The 22,133-nt window shown below is 45.7% G+C and overlaps 3 protein-coding genes across 3 annotated transcripts; all 3 read left to right on the forward strand.

Annotated features, from left to right (window-relative positions):
- Nucleotides 1-2,533: 2,533 nt before the first annotated feature.
- CHRNA9 (cholinergic receptor nicotinic alpha 9 subunit) lies at nucleotides 2,534-20,314 on the forward strand. Its single transcript, XM_036331992.1, has 5 exons — nucleotides 2,534-3,074; nucleotides 3,354-3,499; nucleotides 4,463-4,617; nucleotides 9,414-9,946; nucleotides 19,576-20,314. The coding sequence occupies exons 1-5, from the start codon at nucleotides 3,011-3,013 to the stop codon at nucleotides 20,115-20,117; spliced, it is 1,440 nt and encodes a 479-aa protein (XP_036187885.1). The 5' UTR covers nucleotides 2,534-3,010; the 3' UTR covers nucleotides 20,118-20,314.
- LOC118668006 (ATP-dependent RNA helicase DHX8-like) lies at nucleotides 13,591-14,971 on the forward strand. Its single transcript, XM_036332005.1, has one exon. The coding sequence runs from the start codon at nucleotides 13,606-13,608 to the stop codon at nucleotides 14,623-14,625; it is 1,020 nt and encodes a 339-aa protein (XP_036187898.1). The 5' UTR covers nucleotides 13,591-13,605; the 3' UTR covers nucleotides 14,626-14,971.
- LOC118667996 (ATP-dependent RNA helicase DHX8-like) lies at nucleotides 14,638-17,256 on the forward strand. The gene has a single exon (XM_036331977.1). It carries the CDS (start codon nucleotides 14,662-14,664, stop codon nucleotides 17,233-17,235), a length of 2,574 nt encoding a protein of 857 aa, XP_036187870.1. The 5' UTR covers nucleotides 14,638-14,661; the 3' UTR covers nucleotides 17,236-17,256.
- Nucleotides 20,315-22,133: the final 1,819 nt, after the last annotated feature.

Here is a 22,133-nt window from a genome sequence, read left to right on the forward strand (position 1 = left end):
AAGCAGTGGGAGCAGGTGTCCCAGCTCTGAGCATCGAGGACAGCTCTCCTCTGCCAGGAGCTCAGGCTCCTATGCGGGGGGGAGGCTGAGGGTCTCTGACTTGGCTCTGGATGGAATCAGAATCCTTTCCCATCTATGAGCTCTCTGGGCCTCAGTGTTGCCATCTGTATAATGAGGGAGCTCAACTGCATGCTCTCCAAGAGCTCTTTATGGGTTAAACATATTCTGATTCTAGATTTAATGAAATGGAGAAAATATTCATAGCATCTTTTTTTCGGGGGGGGGGGGTCCTTTATAAAACATTATGTTTGAGTCTTGCAATTTTTCTTAAAAAAATACAGGTAGCAGAATGAAGGTATTTATCCTCTTCACCCCTTTGTCCTCACCCTTTCCCCTCTGCTACTGGGAGAGGGCCTTTTAGCGGAAGAATTCACCAGGATTTTTTTGTGGGGCCTGGGATCTCTCCAAGGGACTGGAGTACAGCCTCCTAGAGTAGATCCAGGGGTGCTCCAGGAGGCATGACCCCAATGGGCCAAGGGTTCTCAGCAGCTTCAACCCAAAAGCGTTGAGCAGGGACCCTGAGGGGAGGGGAGAGGGGCAGGAGACAATGGGAGACCATTCAAGGTAGACCTGGTAGACCATGTCTGAGCCACAATCCAATCCCAGGAGAGCAGGAAGAAACATCCTCAGCACTTCTATGTGCTCATGATAGAGCAAGACAGGGATCCACGCATGGTCTGTGCCCTTCCGGATCCCAAAGACACGACGACACAGCCCATGAGCATTTTTGAAAGACGGCTGCTGCATAAACCTGCGTGCCTCTGCCTGGTTGGGTTCTCCTTAGTGACCTTTCTTTTCCTGCTTTTTTATACTTTTCAATATTCCTGCATGAGGCATGCATTGCTTATGTAATAGAAATTGTGTTTAAAAATATTAAGAACTTACGAAATGTCTCTAATACCGTAATCTCACATTTGGCAATAGACGAGTGCCTGCGAGTCCACAGGGGAGAGTCTGAAATGGCTGGGCTACTGCACTGTGGCAGGACTGCTGCCTCTCACACGGCGCAGAGGTTGAAGGATTACTGTGCTCTCTAGAAATTCTCCGAACTGTGCAGCTCTTGTTTCTGGCCAGCGTCTACTCCCTCGGGGGGTGGTTTTGAGGTCAGATGCTGTTCAGAAGCTCTACCCATGAGCTGAGGAAAGGCAGCTGCTGGCGTGAGGGTCATGAACTTCCGAACTGGAAGAGTTCAGTGCTCTGTGAGCCTGAATTAACATGCCGGTACATAGGACCAGCCCCACATTCATGGGTGCTCAGGAAATGGGGCGTACTCAGGAGGTTCCACATTTCTGGATGGCCAATGTTTGTTCAGATTCTTTTGGTTGTCTGAGCCCACATTTTAGAAAATCGGTCTGAAGCTTAGCTGCCTGATTTTTAGAAGCCTTACTGAACTCTAAATAGTAAATTCAACGGATTTCTTCTTCCATTAGTGTCTTGCAAGCTATGGGATTACATTATAGCTCTCTCTCTCTCTCTCTCTCTCTCCCTTCGTCCCCCCCTCCCTCCCGGTTGGGAGGTAAGGAAGAGCTAGTGACTGGGCATCTTTGGGCCTCAGTTTCTCATGTGAAAAGGAGATGGTCAATTCCATTTCAACAGTGTCTTCAGCCCCTGAGATTACAGAGCGGAGGTTTGCTGAGGGTGGGCATAAGGAATTGTGTCATTTGATGGGTGAGTCAGACTAGGGCGTCAGCAAAATAATGTCTTCACAATCAACACCAGGGCCCAGGCAATTAAAAAACACATTTAGCCGACAGCTTGAGCGTCTGCTCCGTTCGGAGGATATGTTCCTGAAGAGGGACAGGATGACTCACCGGCCGGCTGTCACCTGAGGAACGAGGTTATATCCAGTTTCCTTGCTTTGATTCCAGGCCACCGACGGAAAGATCCTAATTTGGGTTTCCCAGGCAGTCAGCCCAGGCGAGAGCAAGCATGGCGACTGAAAATTGACATTCTTTCGTGGGAGCCAAACTAGATCACAGAGGAGAAAAGACGGTAAAATTCCATGAAGCAACATTCGATGCTAAGGGATAGATCATCCTTGGCAATATCATCGCTGCTTATGAATCACTGTCATGCTGATGTGCTTAGAGGCCTGTGAGCCATTGTTTTTAGAGCCAGCAAACCCTGGGTGACTTGGTAAGTAAGGAAATTCCGCATCTGCAAGGCTGCTCCGAATTTAGTGCTTCACAGTTTCCAAAGTGCTTTCCATACAGCACCCTGGTAGCTGGGGAAGGGGGCAGGGTGTTTCCCCAGTGTCTGCCTCAGGAAGGCTCGGTATTATAGAGCTAGGAAGGGTTTGAGCTGGTCGTCCAACCCAGGACCAAATCACAGTCCGCCGCTTCTCCTACCCATCACCCCCTCACACGTAGACTCACACATACCCTCCCCCCTGCCCCAGATCCGTGCTCCGGGGGACAACTGAGGCAGGGATGTGAAGCAGAAGGCAGAAAGGAAAGCCCATCTGTTCTGGAGATCATGGAACTGCTGCTCTTTCCGTCTTTATGTGCTGCTCAGAGCACACGTGGCCTTTCCAGATGGCTGCCCGTGGCTGGGTCTGTTCAGTTTCCCTCAGCCCCAGACGCAGGCTGAATCTGACTGCTGCAGGGGTAGAAAGTACCCAATCTTTTAAGATGGAATCTCTTCCCCTGAGAATGTGGTCTGGATGTTCCTGCTAAGGGTGGGATGGCCCTCCCAGAGCAGCACAGCCTCACCTAGCCCTCCTGGGACTCCTGGCATCTCAGCTGCTGGCACTGCCCATCTCCGATTACCAGAGGGGAGGGATCTCGGGACCTGGGGCCCTCCGTGCAGTGCAAACCTGAATGCTCCATCGCTCCATCGCTCCATCGGCTGCAGAGACTGCCCCGGAGCTGTGCCCAGACCCTTCCCATTCACGGAGGGAAGTGGAAGACAGCGCTGCCTGGCTGGGAATTTATAGAGTCTCAGAAAAAAGATGAACTGGCCCTATTCCTGCATCTCCTTTTGTTGGATTTGCTTTGCTGCCTCCAGACTGAGAGGTAAGAGACTGGTGGGTGGGTACCCACCTCTGCGCATCTGGGCCACTTCTTTGGTGGGAGGTGGGGTGGCCCAGGACGCAGAACCCGTGATCTAGCTGTAGGGAAGTGTCTTCTTACTGACTAGCCCGGTCCCGTAGTGCAAGGTAGGAAAAAACTCCTCCTCCAAAGCTTGTCCCTAGCTGATGCTGGGTCGCCCCTGATTCCAGCCCTCGGTCTGTTGTTCTTTGCCTTGAGACACACACGGCGCTGAGTGTTGATCGGGTCCCTCTTTTGGAGCAGTCGTAGGAGCAGCAGATGGGAAATACGCTCAGAAGTTATTCAATGACCTTTTTGAAGATTATTCCAATGCTCTTCGTCCAGTAGAAGACACAGACAAGGTCCTGAATGTCACGCTGCAGATTACACTCTCCCAGATTAAGGACATGGTGAGTGCACAAAGTGGTGCCTCTTCAGCATGTTGCTTAGAAGAAGCTAACAGTGCTTTTCAAAGAGATGTTTTAACTGGGAATTTGAGAGGGAAGGAGAACAGACAGCTCTGTGTGCAAGCGGGTGGGAGAGGGGGACACCCGGGGAAGGAAGCGTTCTACAAAATTAATTTTGCTAATTGTTACCTGTCCCGGCCATTAACAGTAATAGTTTTAGATCATCTAAAGATAGAGGGTGTTACATATTGCATGACTGCATCTCTATGAAATGTCCAAAATAGGCAAACCCACGGAGGCAGAGCAGAGTATCGGTTGCCAGGGGCGGTGGAAAGGACAGGGGACCAGGGAGTGACTGCTTGACAGTCTTAAGGTTTCTTATTTGGGTGACATAATGTTCTGGAATTAGATAGTGGTGATGGGTGCACAACACTGGGAATCTTCTGGAAGCCACCAAATAATTAAAATGTAAATCTTTAAGATGGTTAAAATGGTGAGTTTTGTGTTATGTGCATATTATGTTATGTGCATTTTATGCTATGTGCATTTTATTCCAATTTAATAAACACAAAGGTGGTGCTTTAAGATGACATACCTCATTTACTGCTTATATGTGTTTAATTACACAAAGTTATGAATCTTGATTTTTCTTCTGTCCATTGTAAATATTTCCTGACTTTCTCATTCAAATGAATCACCAGGTAATTGTTTTTTGGAGAAATTTGGGCAGTGGATTCGTGCAAAGATTTGATGACTTAAGTATTTGTCCACTTAACATTCCAAACACTAAATATAGCAGAAAAAATATGGCCTTGGCAGTCAGTCAAGGGGCTAGACTGAGAGAGCTCTCACTCACAGAAAAAAGAGCAGTGCTCTTGGAATTCCATGTGAAGAATAAGTGTTCTAGAGATGGAGGGCCAGCTGAGGTGTCCACTGGATAAAATTACATCTGGGTCAATTGTGCAGGATGAAAGGAATCAAATTCTGACCGCCTACTTATGGATCCGCCAAACCTGGCATGATGCCTATCTCACGTGGGATCGAGACCAGTATGATGGCCTGGACTCCATCAGGATCCCCAGCGACCTGGTGTGGAGGCCGGACATTGTCCTGTACAACAAGTAAGTGCAAACACTGGTTTCTCTTTGGGATGTGCAGGAGGCAGTGGATCAATGATTCTCTCTCATCATTGATGTTTCTATCTCTCTATCCCTCTCCCTAACTCTCTGAAATCAATTAAGAAAAGATGTTCCATCATTTAAAAACAAAACAAAACAAGTCAAATGTCAATTTCTGTTTCTAGGCCCTAAAATAATGGTCATAAAATCTTAGATGATAAGATGGTAGTTCATAAAAGCTTGGAGCTACATTCCCCTTTTCAGGTAAGAACTGTGAGGCTGTATTCGTTGTCCAGGTCTACTGTAACGAAGTACCTCAAACTGGGGGCGGGAGGCAGGGGCTTAAACAACAGAGATGTGTTAGCTCACAGTCTGGAGGCTAGACGTGCATGATCAGGGTAAGGTGCCTGCTAGGCTGGTTCCTTCTGAAGGTAATGCGGAAGACTCTGTGCCCACCAGACTGGTGCAACCACTGTGGAGAACAGCATGGAGTTTCCTTAAAACACTAAAAATGGAACTCCCATTTGACCCAGTGATTCCACTTCTAGGAATATATCCCAAGAAACCAGAAACACCAATCAGAAAGGAAATATGCACCCCTATGTTCATAGCAGCACAATTCACCATAGCTAAGATTTGGAAACAGCCTAAGTGTCCCATCAACAGACGAGTGGATTAAAAAACATCTACACAATGGAATACTATGCTGCTGTAAAAAGGGAGGAACTCCTACCATTTGCAACTGCATGGATGGAGCTGGAGAGCATTATGCTAAGTGAAATAAGGCAGTCAGTGAAAGATAAATATCACATGATCTCACTTATTTGTGGATTATAATGAACAACACAAACTGATGAACAAAAACAGATCCAGAGACAAAGAAGCATCGATCAGACTGTCAAACCTCAGAGGGAAGGTAGGGGAGGGTCGGGGGAAGGGGGAGAGATCAACCAAACAACTTGAATGCATGCATATAAGCCTAACCAATGGACACAGACAACAGGGGGGTGAGGGCATGAGTGGGGAGGTTGGGGGTAATGGGGGGATAAGGACACATATGTAATACCTTAATCAATAAAGAAATTAAAAAAGAATCTGTGCCCGGCCTTTCCCCTGGCGGTTGGTAGCAGTCTTTGTTGTTCTTTGACTTACAGAAGCATCACCCTGATCTCTGCTTCATCTTCCCATGGCATATTCTCTGTATTGTCTGGGCCACATGTTCCCTTTTAATATGTTTTTTTTTCTTTAATTGATATCAGAGAGAAGGCAGAGGAAGAGAGAGATAGAAACATCAATGAGAGAGAAACACTGGGAATTGAACCAGCAACCCAGGCATGTGTCCTGACTGGGAATCAAACCAGTGACCTCCGGGTGCATGAGATGATGCTCAACCAACTAAGCGACAGGGGCCAGGCACACAAGTTTCCTTCTATAAGGACAGCAGCTGTGCTGGATTAAGTATCCACCCTACTATACCTCATCTTAGCTAATTACTTCTGTAATGACTCTATTCTGAATGAGGTCACATTCTGAGGTGCTGAGGGCTAGGATTTCAACATATGAATTTTGGGAGGGACACAATTCAACACATAATAGTAGTGTTCCCTTCTCCAAGATCACGTATCAATAACAATGATTCTACTAAGATTAAATCGGGATGGACCAGCTGGAAGCTGGCCTATGGATACTGGACTTTGTATGGAGAGGAGGAAGAACAAAGTTATAAGGTCACCAGTTGGCTGATCTCAGAGCAAGGGGCCTTAAGTAAATGTAGGTAAGGTTTATGTTCCTCAAACTGTAAAGCACACATGAATCACCCAAGGAGCTAATCAAAATACGGATTCTGAGTCAGTGGGTCTAGGCTAGAGTTCTTTATTCTGCACTTTTACAAGCTCCAGATGTTAGAGCTGCTGGTCCGTGGACCACATTTTGAGAAGGAGCCAGCTTGTTCTGTCACAATTCAGGCTCAGTTGCTCCACCTGTTGTCAACGGAGCTTCGATCTCTTTTTATTCTGGAACTCAAGTTTCCATTGGCTGGGAAAGGCTCCTCTTGGGCTCAGAACAAGGTGAGTGAGGGGCAGCTCAGGGGATCTCTCCTAAGAGAGAGCTCAGCCTGCAAGTGGGCACGAGTGCCCCTTCAGGAAGCGGCACTGGTGGGATGGATGGTGGGACTGAGTGCACAGACGAGTCTACGCTGAGGGTCCAGGCACTCTGGTGACCGAAAGAACTGGCGGACTCACTGTTCTCTCCTTCACCAGCCCACTCCTCCGGTTCCGGTTCCGGGGTGGGATTCTTACAGCCCCCACCGGGAAAGACCTGTGTGCACAAGTGCAAGGTGACTAAGATCAGCTCAGTCTTTGATCAGCTCCAAGGGGACGAGGGGCTGCCTGGAGGGAACTGAGTGGCTGAGGAAAGGGAAGAAAAGAGGGAAACAAATGACATATCCTCAGGGTCATCCTGTTCTGTCGACCTCCATTTTGAAAGTTGGTCCCTGTCATGTTTCATATTCTGATTGAGAACACGGAGCCCAGTTAGAAACACAGGGAAGGGGAAGAGAAGAAAGGAACATATATTGGACCCATACTATGTGTCAGGCAGAGTTGGGACTTTGCAAAGGGTGGTAGATAGAATAACCGCCCCCAAAGTGTCCACACCCTAATCCTGGAAACCCGTGAATATGTTACCTTACGAGGCAAAGGGGACTTTGCAGGTGTGATTACAGCAAGGATTTGAGTGAGGAGATTACCCAGCTGGGCCCAGTGTAAACAGGAGTTCTTATAAAAGAGGGACAGGAGGGTCAGAGTAGGAGATGCCATGAAGGAAGCAGAGGGCAGAGTGATGCCCTGCTCCATGGCATGCAGGCAGCCTCGAGGAGCCGGAAAAGATCAGGAAAGGGACAGTCCTTCAGAGCCTCCACAGAAGTGCAGCCTTGTCTACATCTCGATTTCAGGATTTCTGCCCTCTCAGAACTTGAGAGATGCTCCATTTGTATTGTTTTAAGACACTAGGTTTATGGAATTTGTTACAATAGCAATAGAAATTAATACATATAATTTACTTACTTAATCTAATGTTCAAAAAGAAACTTTAAAGTATTATACTCCTTACTTTTACAGGTGAGATGTAACTTGCTCCAGGTTATAAAACCTGAACCACGTTTTGAACCAAAATCTCTTGGTGACATTTCTATGATGTCATGACACTTTCTCAAGGAGAATGGGCCTTAATTATTCAAGCAACCCATTTACCTACCTACCTACGTCCCTTCGTCAAATCTTTCTTCTGGGCACGGCATTCTGTAGTGTGTTGAAGAATAAATTAGGGTTTTAAAACTCAGCCTCTGGTCTGGCTGGCGTGGCTCAGTGGTTGAGAGTCGACCTATGAACCAGGAGGTCATGGTTTGATTCCCTGTCAGGGCACATACAGGCTCGATCCCCAGTGGGGGTGGTGTGTGTGTGTGTGTGTGTGTGTGTGTGTGTGCGTGCGCGCGCAGGAAGCAGCCAATCAATGACTCTTTCACCATCGATGTTTCTGTCTCTCTCTTTATCTCCCTTCCTCTCTGAAATCAATAAAATATTTTTTTAAAAAAACACACAAAACAAACAATGGATATTTAATCTGACTGGAGATTCACCTCTCATAGGAGGTGAATCTTTTTTAAAATTTACTTTAAAATTTTATTTATCAATTACAGTTGATATTACTAGTGCAATAAGAAGTGGGTCTTGAACAATGTATTAGATTTGTTCATGCAAACTATTATACATCGAAGAAAGGGTTTGAGTGAAGGAGGGAAACTCACAGGGTGCGTTAGGGTTTCAGCCCTGGTTGGTGGAGTGTGAGTGAAGGAGACCGTGGGAGATGTCAGGCTGGAAAGTGAGATGGGGGTAGATCATGGAACGTCTGGGACATTAAACTAAGGAGGCTTGGAGTATTTGGTGGACAATAAGAAACCATTGCAAGTTTTGAGCTATAAAATCTGATCAGAGAAACCAGGGAGATAAAACAATAAGATGTTGGTTTTAAAGTAAATAAATAGGAATGCCTTTAAACTCTTCCCTCTGGCTTCTGGGGAGCACCAGTGTGCAATTAAAGGGAGAAAATAAAGTCAGGATATACTACCTTCCTATAGAGTTATCTTTGGCTGTCTGTCCCCGAACAGAAGGTCATAACTCCTGACTTGACCAACAGTCAATATGCCTTGCAATGGTGGTGGAGAAAGAGAAATCCCCAAAGGAAAATAAAAATTCTGTACCCCAAATTGCCAGGCATAAATGTTGACAAAGCAAAAAGAACATTTATCCAGAATAAATTATTATATCTTAAATTCTGGGTGAATAAAATTTTGTCCATGTTTTCCAAAAGTTCTACTACACATGTAAAACTTTTCCAACAGCAACAAAAAGTTGCCTTAATATTCTTGTGCCCAAAGTTAACAAAATCAAGTAAGCAGAACCTCCCTTTCAGATTTTAGCTTTGAGAGGTTTATATTTTGTCTGGATTTATAAGTCATTATACCTGGACCAGCAGAGTGGTATTGGGAATAGAGAAGAAGGGACATAAAGCAGAGATGCTTTTAAGGAAGAGTCCAAGACAACTTGCCCCTCACTAATCACAGGAGATGAAGGAGAAGAGAAAATTAGAGTTGATTTCAGATTTTCATGCCAAAGTAACAGGGAGAATGGTGACCCATAGCCAAAGACATTAAAGTGATGGACACAGGGTGGTGAGCTGTCTGGAATGGGAAGTTGATGACTTATTCCAGCAAGCTGCTTTCATTTTCTTCTTCTAACTTTCAGGGCTGATGATGAATCTTCCGAGCCTGTGAACACCAATGTGGTCCTGCGGTATGATGGGCTGATCACCTGGGACGCACCAGCCATCACCAAAAGCTCCTGTGTGGTGGACGTCACCTACTTCCCCTTTGATAACCAGCAGTGCAACCTGACCTTTGGTTCCTGGACCTACAATGGCAATCAGGTGGACATATTCAACGCCCTGGACACTGGAGACCTCTCCGACTTCATTGAGGATGTGGAGTGGGAGGTCCATGGCATGCCTGCGGTGAGGAACGTGATCTCCTATGGCTGCTGCTCTGAGCCTTACCCCGATGTGACATTCACTCTCCTTCTGAAGAGGAGGTCCTCCTTCTATATCGTCAACCTCCTCATCCCCTGCGTCCTCATCTCTTTTCTGGCTCCCTTGAGTTTTTATCTCCCTGCAGCCTCTGGGGAAAAGGTCTCCCTGGGCGTGACCATCCTGTTGGCCATGACTGTATTTCAGCTCATGGTGGCAGAGATCATGCCGGCCTCAGAAAACGTCCCTCTGATAGGTGAGTTCAAGTGCCTTACACTTTGAGCCCAACTTTGTAGTGACTGCAGTGATATGCATGCCTTTTAACTTATAACAGTTAGCCCAGCTTCACACTCAACACAGGCTGTCACATATTTCATCTAGTGTCTTCAGTTGGCATGGGTGAATACAGGTGTGGCTGTTGGAAACAAAACTGGCCTTGTGGTCTCCAGATGGACCCAAAAGAAGATTGAGGGGCAATATAGTTTAGAGCAATGGTTCTCAAAGGGAGGTCCCCAGACCCACAGCATCAGCATCTTTTTTAGAAATGCAAATTCTCAGGGCCCACCCTAGACCTAATGAATTAGGGACCCTGAGGGTGAGGGCTGGCATCTGTTTTAATAAGCTTTCTGGGTGATTTTGAGTTTAAGGCCTTGATTTTTTAAAGTCAAAAGAAATCTACATTTGAACTCTGACTTCACCATTCATTCCTGGATCAATCTTTGACAAGTTATTTAATCTTTGAGTCTCTGCTACCTCATCAGCACAATTCATGTAACTGCCACCTCATGTGCCATTGCTTAGCTCAGAGCCCAGCCTATGATAAGTACTGAGTAAAGAGTGACTCTTTTTATCTTTTCACATCACAAGGGGTCTCTCCTTGGGAAGAATGGTAAACGTGTTAGAAATGAACTGGTTTTAAGCCTACCATCTACCCTTAAAAGAATAATTCTCAACCTTTATTGGGTATAATAGGTGTGTGAGGGCTTGTAAAAATTCAGGTTCCTATATCTATAAAGTTTAATTTAGCAATCTTGGGCAAGATTTGAGAATCTGAGGTGATTCTAAAGTGGATCACATTTTTAAAAATCTGCAATAATGAAATGTCCTCCTAAGGGTAGAGTGTAGACTGAGACTACCATTCCTGTCTCCTGTATTTTTTTTACCTACCTCATTCTGAGTTCCCTCCTAACACCTTCAATACCTACACCCTGCCACCAAGGATATCACTCAGCTGCAACACCTCTATGTCAATGCTGTGTTATTGTAAAAGATGCTTACCATGCCCTAACTGATTTGGATCAGTGGATAGAGTGCCTGCCTGCAGACTGAAGGGTCCTGGGTTCGATTCCGGTCAATGGGACATGCCTGGGTTGCAGGCTCTGTCCCCAGTAGGGGGTGTGCAGGAGGCAGCCCGATCAATGATTCTCTCTTAATCATTGATGCTTCTATCTCTCCCTCTCCCTTCCTCTCTGAAATCAATAAAAATATATTTAAAAATAAAAAATAAATTTTAAAAAAGTTGCTTACCCAAATAAAAAACTAGACCTATTTTTTAGTTCCTTAAAGTAGGCAATGAGGAGAAATTTCAGAACCAGAGATTTACAGACCAATATCAAAGGGATATTGCATTGCTCCTTTACCCTCCACTGAATCCCGTATTATTTAATACTAGAGACTCAGTGCATGAAATTCATGCACTGGTAGGGTCCCTGGTGGCTACTGGCTGCCAGCCGGGGCCTCCATCCCTCCCCCTGGCCGGCCCTGTCCCCTGGTAGAACTCCTTGATGCACTCCCAGTCAAGGGGACAATTTGTATACTATGTTTTTCTTATATAGGATTCAGATGTTACTACATTGATTTCTCTGTTTGGAGGTTTGTTTCTTACATCTCTCCAAGCAAAACACAGACACACACACAGACATACACACACACCTTTTTAAGAGATAGACACAGAAGGTTCTCTAATCCCCATCGTACCACTAAAGAGGAGGTATATGGCATTTTTTATGACCTCTTCTGAGAGGCAGAAATTATGGACAGTGATGATATCCAATCATAACCCTATTTGAGGCAGCACCAATTGGTAAATCCCTCTCCCTTCTTTAGCAGTGACATTCAACAGCAAGCTGCCTCAGTTCTGAAAAGCAATGTCTCAGGACATGTGTTGGAAATTTTGCAAGCATTACTTCTATTTCTGTGATAATATAAAAATGTATTTTTTTTGGAGTACCCATACGACTTTCAGCTGATTTCTCAACAGAAACTATGCAGGCCAGAAGGGAGTGGCAAGAAATATTCAAAGTGATGAATACCAAGAACCTACAACCAAGATTACTTTACCCAGCAAAGCTATCATTCAGAATTGAAGGTCAGATAAAGAGCTTCACAGATAAGAAAAAGCTAAAGGAGTTCATCACCAGCAAACCAATATTATATGAAATGCTGAAAGGTATCCTTTAAGAAGAGGAAGAAGAAGAAAAAGGTAAAGATACAAATTATGAACAACAAATACACATCTATCAACAAGTGAATCTAAAAATCAAGTGAATAAATAATCTGATGAACAGAATAAACTGGTGAATATAATAGATTCAGGGGCATAGAAAGGGAGTGGACTGACTATTCTCGGGGGGGATACGGGTGTGGGGGGTGCGGGAAGAGACTGGACAAAAATCGTGCACCTATGGATGAGGACAGTGGGGGTGGGGGCGAGGGCAGAGGGTGGGGTGGGAACCGGGTGGAGGGGATCTATGGGGGGGGGGGGGAAGAGGAACAACTGTAATAATCTGAACAATAAAGATTTAATTAAAAAAATAATTAAAAACATTAAAAAAATATTTTTTAGGGAGAGTAGAAGGGAGGGGGAGAGACAGAGAGAGAGAAACATTGGTATGAGAGAGACACATCCATTGGTTGCCTTCTGCACGACCCAACCAGGGCGGGGGTCAAGCCTGCAACCAACGTACATGCCTTTGACAGGAATTGAACCCGGGACTCCTCAGCGCATGGGCCGACACTCTATCCTCTGAGCCAAACTGGCTAGGGTGGTTCTTATATTTCTTTTTTTAAAATATATTTTTACTGATTTGAGAGAGGAAGGAAGAGGGAGAGAGAGAGAAAAAAATGAATGATGAGAGACAAGAGAGAACCATTGATCAGCAGCCTCCTGCAGGCCCCACACTGGGGATCAAGCCCGCAACCAGGGTATGTGCCCTTGACTGGAGTCGAACCGAGACCTTTCAGTCCACAGGCCGATGCTCTATCCACTGAGTCAAACCATCTAGGGCTGCCACCCCACCCTATTTTTAAATTGATTTTTGAAGAGAGGAAGGGAGAGAAACATTGATGTGGGACTGAACCACCGGCTGCCTCCTGCACGCCCCCAAATCCAACCCGCGATCACCACACGCCCCCCCTGCCCAACCCCCGGACAGAGCACTTCGCTCTAACCGCTGACCACCTGGCAGGGCGGCTTTGCTCTGAGGAGCAGCGGGCTCCGGTCGGCACTGCAGGGAAAGAGCCACCAGGGGGCGCCAGAGACCAGCGCCCCCTGCCCAGACACGACCAGGCTGCGAGGGACAAGGGGGGGGGGCAGGGGGGGGCGGGGCGCCCGCCCCTGACTGGCTCCAGCTGGAACCTGGAGAATACGTCATCATCCTGTGCCGACGCTCAGGATAAAAACGACGCTCTGGGCACACGCAGCCGCAGTTTCTCTTCAGACTCCGGACCAGCGACTGCGGCGATGTCGGCGCAGGGTGCTTCACTCCACTGCGGGAGGAAAAGGCCTCTTGGAAAGTGAAGACCTTACATTAGATTCTCCAGGAAAAGAGGCTACGGAAGGAGCAGGAAGAGAAGGCAGAGTAAAGCGCTTAAAAAATTCCGACCGTGAGTGAGGAGGCGGGGGAAGCCGTAGCCATGGCGGCGGCTGTGGCCTTGGTGGGAGGCGTCAACGGGACTGAGCTAGGCCTCGCGGAAGAACTCGCCAAACTCGAGTATCTGTCTTTGGTGTCGAAGGTTTGCACTGAGTTGAACAATCACTTGGGGATCAACGACAAGGACCTGGCTGAATTTGTCATCAGTCTTGCTGAGAAAAATACCACCTTTGATACTTTTAAGACTTTCCTCGTCAAAAATGGTGCAGAATTCACGGATTCTCTTATCAGTAACTTGCTGCGTCTCATACAAACCATGCAGCCTCCCCCAAAGTCTTCTACTGGCAAAGACCCAGTTGTTAAACCCAAAACTGAGAAAGAAAAGCTGAAAGAACTCTTTCTAGTCCTTTGCCAACCAGACAACCCTTCTGTTTGGACCATGCTGGATGAGGATGATGTGAAAGTCGCTGTGGATGTCCTGAAAGAACTGGAGGCTTTAATGCCCAGTGCAGCGGGCCAGGAGAAGCAAAGAGATGCCCAGCACTGGGACAAGGCAAAGAAGAAGAAGCGGAGCCGGAACCGAGAACGAGACCGTGATAGAGACCACAAGCGGAGACACCAGTCCCGCTCTCGATCACGTTCCAGGACCCTGGAGAGGAATAAAGGGAAGTCTAGATATCGGTCCAGGAGCAGAAGTCAGAGTCCCCCCAGAGACCGGAAGGACCGAGACAAATGGGAGAGGAATCTGGACAGATGGCGGGATAAGCACGTGGACTGCCCTCCCCCGGAAGAGCCCGCTATCGGGGAAGTTTACAGTGGCAAAGTTACCAGCATCATGCAGTTTGGATGTTTTGTGCAGCTAGAGGGACTAAGGAAGCGGTGGGAAGGTCTGGTGCATATTTCTGAGCTCCGGCGGGAAGGCCGTGTCGCTAATGTGGCTGATGTGGTGAGCAAAGGCCAGAGAGTCAAGGTCAAAGTGTTGTCTTTCACTGGGACCAAGACCAGTTTGAGCATGAAGGATGTGGATCAAGAGTCTGGGGAAGATCTAAACCCAAATCGATGACGAAATCTTGTCGGGGAGACCAATGAGGGGACTTCTATGAGGAATCCCGACAGACCCACTCACCTCTCCCTCGTCAGTGCCCCTGAAGTAGAGGATGACTCGCTGGAGCACAAGCGCCTTACCCGCATCTCTGACCCAGAGAAGTGGGAGATCAAACAGATGATTGCTGCTAATGTACTTTCTAAAGAAGAGTTTCCAGACTTTGATGAAGAGACTGGCATTCTTCCTAAAGTAAATGATGAAGTAGATGAGGACCTTGAGATGGAACTGGTTGAGGAAGAGCCTCCCTTCCTGAGAGGGCACAGCAAGCAAAGCATGGACATGAACCCTATTGAAATTGTTAAGAACCCAGATGGCTCGCTCTCTCATGCAGCCATGGTGCAGAGTGCCTTGGCCAAAGAAAGGCGGGAGCTCAAGCAAGCTCAGCGAGAAGCCGAGATGGATTCTATTCCCATGGGACTCAACAAACATTGGGTTGATCCTTTGCCTGATATGGAAGGCAGGCAGATTGCTGCCAACATGAGAGGTATTGGGATGATGCCCAATGACATCCCCAAGTGGAAGAAGCATGCCTTTGGGGGCAACAAAGCTTCTTATGGAAAAAAGACCCAGATGTCAATCCTTGAGCAGAGAGAGAGCCTGCCCATCTACAAACTGAAGGAGCAGCTAGTCCAGGCTGTCCATGACAATCAGATCCTGATTGGTATTGGAGAGACAGGATCTGGGAAGACAACACAGATCACCCAGTACCTGGCAGAGGCGGGCTACACTTCCAGGGGCAAGATTGGATGTACCCAGCCCAGAAGAGTGGCAGCCATGTCAGTGGCCAAAAGAGTGTCAGAGGAGTTTGGTTGTTGCTTAGGCCAAGAGGTGGGCTATACCATTCGATTTGAGGACTGTACCAGCCCTGAAACAGTCATCAAGTACATGACAGATGGGATGTTGCTCCGAGAGTGCCTGATTGACCCCGACCTCACACAGTATGCGATCATCGTGTTGGATGAGGCACATGAGAGAACAATTCACACTGATGTGCTCTTTGGATTGTTGAAGAAGACTGTTCAGAAACGGCAGGACATGAAGCTGATTGTCACCTCAGCTACCTTGGATGCAGTGAAGTTTTCTCAGTACTTCTATGAAGCTCCCATCTTCACCATCCCTGATCGAACATATCCAGTGGAAATACTGTACACAAAGGAACCTGAGGCAGATTATCTGGATGCCAGCTTGATCACCATCATGCAGATCCATTTAACAGAACCACCAGGTGACATCCTGGTCTTTCTGACTGGTCAGGAGGAGATCTACACTGCCTGTGAGATCCTGTATGAAAGAATGAAATCCCTGGGACCTGATGTTCCAGAGTTGATTATCCTCCCAGTGTACTCTGCTCTTCCCAGTGAGATGCAGACCCGAATCTTTGACCCAGCTCCACTTGGCAGCAGAAAGGTCGTGATTGCCACCAACATTGCAGAGACATCGCTGACTATTGATGGCATCTACTATGTGGTGGACCCTGGCTTTGTGAAGCAGAAAGTTTACAATTCCAAGACAGGGATCGACCAGCTCGTGGTGACTCCTATTTCTCAGGCTCAGGCAAAGCAACGAGCTGGCAGAGCTGGAAGAACAGGCCCAGGGAAGTGTTACAGGCTGTACACAGAACGAGCCTACCGAGATGAAATGCTGACCAGCAATGTGCCAGAAATCCAGAGAACCAACTTAGCAAGCACAGTGCTCTCGCTCAAGGCCATGGGCATCAATGACCTTCTGTCCTTTGACTTCATGAATGCCCCACCAATGGAAACCTTGATCACAGCCATGGAGCAACTGTACACACTGGGGGCCCTGGATGATGAGGGCCTGCTTACTTGCCTGGGCCGCAGGATGGCAGAATTCCCGCTGGAACCAATGCTGTGCAAAATGCTGATCATGTCTGTGCATCTGGGCTGCAGTGAGGAAATGCTGACCATTGTGTCCATGCTGTCTGTGCAGAACGTTTTTTACAGGCCCAAGGATAAACAAGCCCTTGCTGATCAGAAGAAGGCCAAATTCCACCAAACCGAAGGAGACCACCTCACCCTGTTGGCCGTGTACAATTCTTGGAAGAACAACAAGTTTTCCAACCCATGGTGCTATGAGAACTTTATCCAAGCTCGTTCTCTGCGCCGGGCCCAGGACATTCGCAAGCAGATGTTAGGCATAATGGACAGACACAAGCTGGATGTGGTTTCCTGCGGTAAGTCCACAGTCCGAGTGCAGAAGGCCATCTGCAGTGGATTCTTCCAAAATGCTGCCAAGAAAGACCCGCAGGAGGGTTACCGGACACTGATTGACCAGCAAGTGGTCTACATCCACCCTTCCAGTGCTCTCTTCAACAGACAGCCGGAATGGGTGGTGTACCATGAGCTGGTGCTGACCACAAAGGAGTACATACGTGAGGTCACCACCATCGACCCCCGGTGGCTTGTGGAGTTTGCTCCTGCCTTCTTCAAGGTCTCCGACCCAACGAAGTTAAGCAAGCAGAAGAAGCAGCAGCGCCTGGACCCCTTGTACAACCACTGTGAGGAGCCCAACGCCTGGAGAATATCCCGGGCTTTCCGGCAGCGCTGACAGGCAAGACTTGTTTGTCTTCTGTGGCAGTGGTCCAGGGCTTGGACTCACTCTTATTGATGAAAAGCTGACCATGGGGATATGATCTTAACTGGACATTTTCCAAACTTGATTTGCATTTCTTCCCTTGTGGTAAAATAGAAACAGGGATTTATGCCTGGTTTGACCAGAATGTCCAATCTGCACTACCTCAAATCACTGGGGCCACCTGGGGCTCACAGCCAACACGGGTACATTGTATCATCTCCAAGAAAGGGGTAACTCGTGCAGCCCTGGGATGGGAAATGGGTTGTGAGCACAGGACACCTGGACATGCAGACAGATGGGCACGATGGGGACCCTGATGCCCTAGCTGGTACTGTGTGGAGAAGAGAGCCATGAAGCTCATTGAAAGTGTTGGCCCCACTTCCTGCTCCTGTCCAGCCCCTGTACTTTCCCTTGACCTGATAATATTTATTTTCTTATTAAGGAAACAAAAATGGAAAAAAAAATTCTGATCGGTAACCTTCGGGCAGGACGAAGCTCGCTGGGGGTGGGAGAGGCGGGAGATGGTGAGAGAGCATTCCCGGAGAGAGAGGGACTGCCTGGAGCAGCTGGAAAGGAAGCTGGGGCGGGAGCACAAGCTGCAGGAGCAGCAGAAGGAGCAGTGGGAGACTGTGGGTCAGACCCGGTCCTGCCCGGATGACGGGCTACTGCGGCCTGGGCTGTGGTGATGTGGCCTCGAGTTGAACTGCTGGCCTCGTTTTCCACATTTCGTTTCTGTTTTGTCTTGGCTTGTAAATTTGTAGAATTAAATCTTATTTCCTTGTGGAAAAAAATAATAATAAAAAATCCAGAACAAGAGATTAAAAAAATGTATTTTTTTTAAGGAAGGATGCACACAGATCTTGAGAATATTTATTAGCAATCACAATTTATTTGTAGCACTCATGAAATGAACTTCTAGTCATAGAAACGTGTTCAAGTTTTCTTCATAAGTATAGCATTTGCTCTGGGCATCTGGCCCGTAGCCTTTACCAAGTTCCATTTAGTTTTAGTTTACTCAGAGCTTTTAACAAGTAATAAACAGATGATGAATATTATTAAATCCATTATCTCCATCTGTTAAGATATGCATGTGAGTTTTCTCTTTTACTCTCTATTAAAGTAGTGAATTAGGTTTTCTGATGTTGAGCTAAACCCTCCTTTATCATGATGAATTATCATTTAAAGACACCAATTGAGTTAGCTTGCTAATAATTTTTATAGGATTTTCTCAAATATGTCTATAAGTGAAATGGCCTTAATATTTCCTTTCTTGTTACTTTTGGAATCAAGGTTAAATTGACTTCACAAAATGAACCAGACAGTTTTTCCTCTTTTTCTATTTCTGGAACAACTTGAATGAAATAAATTATCTGTTCCTTAAAAGTTTGGCAAAACTCACCTACAAAGTCTTTTGGCCCTAGAGTATTTAGGGGGTAGATATATTTGATTAATTCCATTTCTAATCAAGTGTTCTTTCTTCTTATGCTATGTTTGACATCTGATATATTTCTAGAAATTTGATGTAGGTTTTCAAATGTAGTATCATGCAACTATTTATAAGATTATTATATTTTCTCAATTTTGATTCTCTTATTTTCTCTTTTGCATCCTCTTTCTCCCCACTACCACCTGCCTCTATTTCATGTGCAGTCTTACCAAAAGTTTATCGATTTCATTATTTTAAAAAAGTAGCTCCCTTTCAATGTTATTCATTTTCTTGGATTTTTTTGTTCTATATTTTATAAATTTTTACCTTTATCTTTGTTTCCTTTTTTCATTTTTTTCAGGATTATTCACTTTATTATATGATCACATGTTAAATAGATAGGGACACAGTGTCTCTTCTTATTCAATAGTAATGAGCTTTCACATTAATGAGGCCTGAAGACAATTCAGAGAACTGGCTGAGATTGTTAATTATTTGTCTGTCGAAAGTGAACATTTTTCACACCATGATCTCAGCAAACATTTAAAAATCTTTTAAGTAGGTATAAGGGACAGTTCTGAGGACTTTACATGAGTCACCGCAATTAAGCTTCACTATATTCCTATGAGTTAGATACAAGTATTATATTCATTTTGCAAAGAAAGAAGCTCAGGCTTAGCAGCATTATATAACTTGTTCCAGGACACAAGTCTAGTGGGTGACAGAACTCGGGATTTGAACCCAGGAAGTTTGATTCAAAAGTGTATAGTAGTACTCATTAGTATATATGGCTTCCTTAGAAAAAGTGTGTTTTGTTTTGGGTGTTTTTTTTTTTGAGCCAAACATGAGGTCAGTTTTAAGCTGACTTGGTTGTTGATATTTTTCAGGCAAATACTACATAGCCACGATGGCCTTGATCACAGCCTCCACTGCCTTGACCATTATGGTGATGAATATCCACTTCTGTGGGGCTGAGGCCCGGCCAGTGCCACACTGGGCCAGGGTGGTTATACTGAAATACATGTCCAGGATCTTGTTCGTTTACGACGTGGGTGAGAGTTGCCTTAGCCCCCGCCATGACAGGGAGCGGGGCCGCCTCACAAAGGTTTATGGCAAACTTCCAGAGGCTAATCTGAAAACAGCCAGGAACAAAGACCTTCCCAGAAAGAAGGAAATGAACAAACTCTTAAAGAATGACTTGGGGTGCCAAGGTGAGACCCCACGGGATGCTGACAATTACTGTGCACGGTACAAAGTGCTGACGAGGAACATCGAATACATTGCCAAGTGCCTCAAAGACCACAAGGCCACCAATTCCAAGGGGAGTGAATGGAAGAAGGTTGCGAAAGTCATAGATCGATTCTTCATGTGGATTTTTTTCATTATGGTGTTTGTGATGACTGTTTTGATCATAGCAAGAGCAGATTAATGAGCACTTGGTATGTGGGGATGAAATAATAGAATTCTCTGTGATCTACAATAATAATTCCTCCAAGTCTTCTCTATTTTAACTACAGAAATACTTTTACCAGTTAAGTTGCATTTGGCTGCAAATAACAGAAAACCCAATGAACCATAACTTAAATAGAAACTACTCATCTACACAAAAATAAATCTACAGTTACAAAGTCCAAGGATCTTTTCATTTTTCCTGTGTTGTTTTAAGGCATTAAATTTGTGGTAATCGGTTACAACAGTAATAGAAAACTAATATAGGAACCAGAGTAATTCTGTGTATATAACATTTTCCATGTTTTAGATTATTTGTTTGGGATAGATTTGACTATAGCCAGGTTGAAATGATTTTATTGAGCCATTTCTAGATATTTCATCTAGGTTTTCAAATGTATTATCATGCAGCTGTTTATAAAATTCTTATATTGCTTTCTAAAATTTGATTTCTAAAAATTAAACTTTATCTGAAAACATTAGGGATCCACAAAAGCATTAAACCAAGGGAATGATAGTGTCAGATTTATGTTTCAGAAATAAGATGGTGGTGACTATGAGACTGTAGAGATAAGATAGAAGAGGTAGAGAGATCTATTGAAATGTGTTGTTTTTGTTTTATCAATTCAAGAAAGAGATAATGAAAGCGTGACCCAAGATGAGGGGAATAAGAAAACGAGTCACAACGTGTTTATGACCTAGAATAGATAAAACTTGGTGACTGGTTGGATATGCGGTTATGGAGAGAGTGGTATTGAGAATAATTCTGAGCTTTCTATCTCAGACAACTGAGGTGAGGAATAAAGGAAGACCAGGTTTTGGAGGAAAGAATTCTGTTTAGGACATCTTGAGCTGGAAATGCTTCTGGGATATGCTGGTAGAGATATCCAGTAAGTAGCTGAACGTACATTTGGAACTTTGGATATAAGTGAAAGCTTAAAAAAAAGATATACACTCAAGTTCATTGTTAACATATATATTAAGTAATTTCAGTGGGTAGGACACAGTGCTACAAACCATGAGAGAGTCAAAAGAATGAAAACACATTTTTTTTTTGCCAGAATTCCAGAAGCTTAGAACCATCATACATCATTAAAGCATTTGCCTTGTTAAACTGTCATTTCTCCATTCACATATCTGCTTCCCCAAGTATATTCAGTTCCTCCCCAGGCCTACGGCCCAGAAGCTCTGTCATTATTCTCTCTCTTTTTTTAAAAAAAATATTTTTATTGATTTCAGAGAGGAAGAGAGAGGGAGAGATAGAAACATCAATGATGAGAGAGAATCATTGATCAGCTGCCTCCTGCATGCCCCCCACTGGGGATCAATCCCATACCCGAGCATGTGCCCTTGACCAGAATCAAGCCTGGGACCCTTGAGTCCACAAGCGGATGCTCTATCCATTGAGCAAAACTGGCTAGGGCCATTATTCTCTTTTTTAATTTTTTTAATTTTTTAAATTGTTGACAGTATTACGGATGTCTCCCATTTTCTCCCCCTTTACTCTCTACCCAGCCCCTACTCCCCGCCCGCACCGCCCCCCCCCCCCCAGGTCTTCATCACCCTATTGCCTGTGTCCATGAGCTATGCTTGTAAGTATATAATTTCTTTGGTTTATCTCTCCTCCTCCTCCCAAACCCACATCAAGGTATGTCTGTCTATCCCATGCCTTCATGCTTCAGGTCTTATTTTATTGGTCAACTAGAAGCCCAGTGCATGGATTCATGCACTGGTGGGATCCCTCGGCCTGGCCTGTGCCCTCTCGAAATCTGGGAACCCTTTGGGGATGTCAGACTGCCAGGTTTAACCCGATCCCTGCAGGCTATGCTGAGGGACCCCACTGGTGCATGTATCCATGCACCAAGCCTCTAGTATGCATATAAGATCTTTGATTAACCCGTTCCCGCCCTCCCCCCAACCCCCTTCCCTCTGAGATTCATCAGTTTGTTCTATGTTTCCATGCCTGTGCATTGAGCATCCGCCCCCCTGGTGGCAC

Source organism: Myotis myotis, unplaced genomic scaffold (genome assembly GCF_014108235.1).
Source record: "Myotis myotis isolate mMyoMyo1 unplaced genomic scaffold, mMyoMyo1.p scaffold_m19_p_1, whole genome shotgun sequence".
Lineage (NCBI taxonomy): Eukaryota > Metazoa > Chordata > Mammalia > Chiroptera > Vespertilionidae > Myotis > Myotis myotis.